Source organism: Chionomys nivalis, chromosome 18, assembly GCF_950005125.1.
Source record: "Chionomys nivalis chromosome 18, mChiNiv1.1, whole genome shotgun sequence".
In the NCBI taxonomy this organism is placed as follows: Eukaryota; Metazoa; Chordata; class Mammalia; order Rodentia; family Cricetidae; genus Chionomys; species Chionomys nivalis.
The window spans coordinates 6,983,869-6,989,662 of record NC_080103.1 but is presented as its reverse complement, the minus strand read 5'-3'; the positions used below and the strand labels follow the sequence as shown (position 1 = coordinate 6,989,662).

General features: G+C 44.2%; 1 protein-coding gene across 1 annotated transcript; it reads left to right on the top strand.

The window, feature by feature from the left end:
- Nucleotides 1–727: 727 nt before the first annotated feature.
- Ivl (involucrin) lies at nt 728–2,005 on the top strand. Its single transcript, XM_057793829.1, has one exon. The coding sequence runs from the start codon at nt 728–730 to the stop codon at nt 2,003–2,005; it is 1,278 nt and encodes a 425-aa protein (XP_057649812.1).
- Nucleotides 2,006–5,794: the final 3,789 nt, after the last annotated feature.

Below are 5,794 nucleotides of genomic sequence, written 5' to 3'. Positions count from 1 at the left end.
AGCAGGGGCCTGGAATCCTATTAGACACACAAGACTGTCGTAACAAGCTCCAGTTTCCCCCAACACGTCAGCAGCCCTCATTCCTCACTCCTCTGGCCCTGGGCTACCAATACTTTCAGAAGATCAAGGAGAAAAGAAGCTCTCAGGTTGAGCAGGCCAACCTGCCAATTTTTCAGAGAATAAAAAATCTGAAACCCAGAGAGACTGAGTTGCCCAGGACTCCAGTGCTTCTGTGGGAGCCAGACCGGGGATGAGCTAGATGGCTCCAGCCTGGGGATACTGCAATGACCTCCCAGCTCCCTTCCCAGGGTCCTCTGTGACAGCACAGGCGCTCAACTTTCCAGGGTCCTCTGTGAGGTCTTTCTTTTTCAAAGGTTTCCGTCGCACTGTGATAAAATTCCAGAAATCATCTTCCCAGGACCCAAGGAAAGACTAGACAAAAGCAAGTTAATTAATAACCACTCCATTCTTGCAGAACCTCTTTGGAGAAAGACCCCTCCATTGAGCTCATAGAAGAGCTTTTCTGTGCGCTCACCATTCCTACCCTTCTTTTGCCTGCAGGTATCAAAGCTATGGAAGTTGGAAAAGGCCCTATTCAAGAGTAAGGTTGCCAAGAACTAGGGCCACTATGTATATCCTGCATATTCAGTGGTTCATCTGTTTCCATTGCCTTCAGTCCAACCTCTGATCCTTCCGTTTTTCAGTTTGGTCTATAGAAGCTTCCGAGATGTCCCAGCAACACACATTGCCAGTGACTGCCCCAGCTGCGGTTCAAGAATCCCTCAAGACTGTGTGCCCTCCAGCTCATACCCAGCAGGAACAAACGAAGCAGTCAACTTCACAGCCTGCACAGTGCCAGAAGGTTTTCTCTGAGCCCCAAGAGAAGGGCTCCCCTCAACAAGAGGAGAAGGGCCCAAGTCCTGTGGTGAGGTTGCCTGAGCAAGAATGTGAGCAGCAGCAGCAGCAGCAGCAGCAGCAGCAAGAGGGATCACAAGGGCAACAGCTGTCTGTGAAAACACCACAGAAAGAGATACAGGGGCAGGAACTGCATCTGGAGAAGCAGCTGCCATTACAGGAACCACAGGAGCTGCAGCTGGGGCAGCACCAGCAAGAGCAAGAACTACATGTGGGACAGCATCAGCATCAAGAGCCACAGGGACAGGAGCTGTGCCTGGGACAACAGCCACAGCAGCAGCAGCAAGACACCCTGAAACCACAGGAACTGAGTCTGAGTCAGCACCAGAAGGAGAAGCAGCAGGATCCAGAGCTGTATCTGGGTCAGCAGCAGAAAGCTTCAGAGGAGCAGGGACTGATCCCAGGAGAGAAGCAGCAGGAACCGCAGGAGCAGGAACTGCACCACGAACAGGTGCTCCTGGAGCCACAAGAGCAGGAGCTGCAGCTGGGGCATCAACAACAGCAACAGCACTCGCAGGAGCTGCATCTGAGACAGCATCAGAAGCAGAAGCTCTGTGAACCAGAACTGCACCTGGGAAAGCAGCAAGATCGGGAGTCCCAGGAACCAGACGCGCACCTGGGGGAGAAGCAGGGTCAGGAGTCAGAGCAGCCTGAACTGCACCTGGGAAAACAGCAGCGTCAGGAGTCACAGCAGCCTGAACTGCAGCAGAAACAGAAGCAGAAGCTGCAGGAACCTGATCTGCACCTTGGAAAGAAGCAGCAGCAGCAAAATACAGAGCACGAAGGTTATCAAGGAACACAAAGCTTAGGTCAGTCCCTTAAGCAAGAGAAAGCCTCAGGGGAACAGCAACTGGATGACTCACACCTAGAACAGGAGAAGGAACTCTTGGACCAGCGACAGGATCAAGACCTAGGAAAGAAAGATGAGCGACAGGAACAGAAGAATGAACAACCACAGGAGCACCTGACACAGCAGGAGAAGCAGATAGAGCAAGTCAGACCGAGCACTGGCCAAGTCCAAGAGACTCAGCCAATCCAACCAGTGAAAGGAGACGGCTTGCTCACTACAGAGGAACAGAGGCAGAACTAGGAAGTGCAGTGATGCCAAAACTAAAACAACCACCCCAGTGTCCCACAGACTCTCCAACCATCCCACATAAGGGAAGAGAGCCATCCACCACACTTCCTCAAGTCCCTGGCTGACCCACTCATCTATGGATCTGCTTGGCCCTGACCTTCTTCATGCCTATGACAGACTGGAAAACAGGACATGTTTCCAGCATCCACCCCCAAGGAGTTCAATCCTTACCTTAGATATCAGAGCCCCTTCCAGGGGGTGGGGGTGGGGCAGGACGACTGTCATTAGTGTAGAACTTTGCCTTAGTATTTGCCTCCTAGTATTGTGACTAAATCTTTGACTATGTATGACAATATACAATAAACCCTGAAAACCCTGTGATCCTGTACTTACTTTAGCCTTTTCTTTTCTGTCACTCATTATATTCAACAGCCTCTGCAAAAGCATAAAAGCAAACTCAGTCCTAAAAAGAGGCTTCTATTCTGGCTATTGGGGGTGGCTTGCCCATCCTAATTCAATAGCAGCTTGCACTAGTCAAACAGCCTCTGCTCTTAGTCCACAGCAGAGCAGAGCTCTATGCTTCTCACCTCAGTCTAACTCCCCATGAGAGGAGAGGAACCAGAAATATGCCTAGTGTGTTTAGAGGATCCACTGGGTCTGGTAAATACTGCGAGACTTTCCCTCCTGGCTTTTCTTTTTTCTTTTTTTTTTTTTTTTTTTTTTTTTTTTGGATTTTTCGAGACAGGGTTTCTCCGTAGCTTTTGGTTCCTGTTCTGGAACTAGCTCTTGTAGACCAGGCTGGCCTCGAACTCACAGAGATCCGCCTGCCTCTGCCTCCCAAGTGCTGGGATTAAAGGCGTGTGCCACCACCGCCCCGGCCCTCCTGGCTTTTCAACTAAAGATTGTCTTCATGCTTTCTGAGTCTTATGGCATGCTTCAAGAAGACTTTAGTAAAACAACAGCACATTGCACATAGTAGGGTGAGGAGGCAGTCTCTGGATGAGTCTCAGAAGAGAAAATGAGAGTGTCATTAAAGCAAGTAAAGACCCAACTATCGGTAAGTACAGAGGAAAAATGCCAAGTAGAATAGACAAAGACAGGTCATCATCACCACTGCTGCTACCCTCATGCTGTACCCTGCCTCCCTGACACTTCTGTAGCCTTTACCGCCAATGTCCACATCAAAACTCTAGCCACTCTTCTCCCTGGAGCCCTTAGCTCTCTTTCCATACCTTTTACACCACAGTCACTTGCCTTTAGCCGTTTAGCCATATTGTGTTGGCATTGTGTCTCAAGTTATAGAAAGCTTTTTTACTACAGGCTTGAGGGGATGCCAGAGACATCCCCATTGAAGAGTCCATGGGCACTCAAGCTCAGTCAGCTGGACAGCATTCAGCAGCCTTTTCATCCCTACTCATTCCCAGTACTCACCTCTTTAGGAATCTTCTCTTCAGAGTGATAATAACAGGATTTAAATTCTTCCCATATATAACGATATCACCTAAGCTCAGGATGAGGACCCCTTTCATCTGAACTATTTCAATAGACTCCAAGCTGCTCTTGCCTATTCTCTGTCTCTGAGCACCTTGCTATCTGTCCATCACAACATGTTCTTAAACTTTCCCTGAACCAGATCAGTACTTGGGTTAGCCCTCATCAGTGGTTCCCATCAGTTTGGTCCTATCATGAGGCATGAGGCACAAGCCCTGATAGCCATCAATTTGAATACAACAATCAGAAGTACCCATAGGAAATACAATGATTTTTGAAGTCTTGTGTCATCATTGTTGGAATAGATTATTGTGGTTTGAACCATGCACATTTGACACAGGCCTGTGTTTTGAGTATGCTTCCTAGCTGGTGGTTCTGTTTGGGAAGTAGGATGAGCTGTGGAACCTTTAGAAGACTGGGGCCTAAATGGTAGAAGTAGGTAGTTAGGAGCAGACCTTTGAACATTATAGCCTTCCTCCTAGCTTTCTGCTCTCTGGACCACACCATGTGACCAGTTCTTCCACATTTTCCCCTACCCCTTTCTAAAATCTCAACTGTTTTATAATCCCTCACCTATTATGATGGACTGGAGCCAAGAGGGAAAAGGGGGAAATAGGAAAAACTACAGGACACAAAAGTTCCAACAGCTGTGCCAAAACAACAAAAGAACACAAGAATCACCAAGCCATGCTCCACTGTGACTCACCCACAAACTGATAACCTTTCAACTAAAGAAAGAAAAGACAATGAGATAATTGAACTGCCAGAAAATACTTCAGGTCCATATCAAGAACTCAATAAGCAGACGAATGAAGTAAGAAGGTAAAATTGGGGATAAGAAAGTTACAAAAATAATTCAGGACCTAGACACAAAGTTACTAAACAAAATAATCAATAACTTGGAGGAAACCTTTAAAACCATGGAAGGGAATTTTAACAAGGAAACTGAGATGCTTAAAAGGAACCAAACAAAACTTGGAAATGAAAGAGTCAAGCTAATGAAAACCACAAAGGGAGGCATCATCTATAGACAAGACCATGCAGAATAAAGAATTTCAGGACATAATGAAGGTCAGGATAGTAATGCATATAGATACATGTGATGAGGCCAAACTTAAGAATCACCAGTGTAGAAGAAGAAGCTAAGATGAAGTTTCAGGGCTCAGGCAACTTATTCATTGTGATTATGGGTACAAATTCGCCAAAACTGGAGAAAAAATGTTTATCTAAATGGAAGAGGCATGTAGAAACACGAATAGACATTATTAAAGAAAAACTGCTTCCTAGCATACCCAAGTCAAGACGTCAACGATACAAAGAAACAGTAATGAGAGCTGTAACCCAGCTCACACATAAAGACAGAAATGCCAGAACAATTTCAGGTCTTTCATCATCAAATCTAAAAATCAGGAAAGCAAATAACTGCCAACCAAGATTGCTACCCTCAGAACCGTTATCTCAAAATTGAAAGTGAAATAAGAGTATTTTGATTCAACCACAAGTTAAGACAATTCATGAAAGCATAACCAGCATTGGAGGAAATTCTTAATATGAGAGAAAAAGAAGAAAGAGCTTTATTCAAGAGAAGGGAGAAAAGTATATACTTCATAAAAGGAAGAACAGATAAATAATGCAGATAGTTACAAATGAATATATATATATATATATATATATATATATATATATATATATATATATATATAGAGAGAGAGAGAGAGAGAGAGATATACATATGTTTAGGAGAGAATCTGGAGGAAACAACACAGAAAGCCACCAAACTCCTAATACTGCATAAGTGAAGAAAAGAATCAGCCAGAAGTACAACCAACAAAATCACAGGAAATAGCAAGTCCTTCCTAACAATAACCATAAAGGCAAAGAGAAAAGATTCAGACCAACCAATACAAAACAAACAATAAAATCTAACTATCCATTGTCTTCAAGAGACCTACATAAATATAAAGATGGTATAGCAACACTCATGACTCATAAAGTAGATTTCAAATCAAAATTCATCAGAAGAAACAAATATGGCCATTACATATTGATAAATAGAACATTTATCAAAATGATGGAATTTTAACTATTGCAAACATTTATGCCCCAAATCTTGAGGCTCTCGATTCTATAAAATAAATCCTAAAGGGAATAAAAGGCCATTTAAGTTCTGACAAAATAATAATGGGGGGCTTAAATATCCTTATTGATCTTTAGGTGGATCTTCCAAATTAAAAAAAAAAACAACAACAACCAAGACATTTCAGAGGTAAACAATGCCATAGATCAACTGGATCAACAGAAATCTAAAGA

What these genes read in the sequence shown, in the direction of transcription:
- Ivl (XM_057793829.1), top strand. Translation starts at nt 728, where the DNA reads ATGTCCCAGCAACACACATTGCCAGTGACTGCCCCAGCTGCGGTTCAA.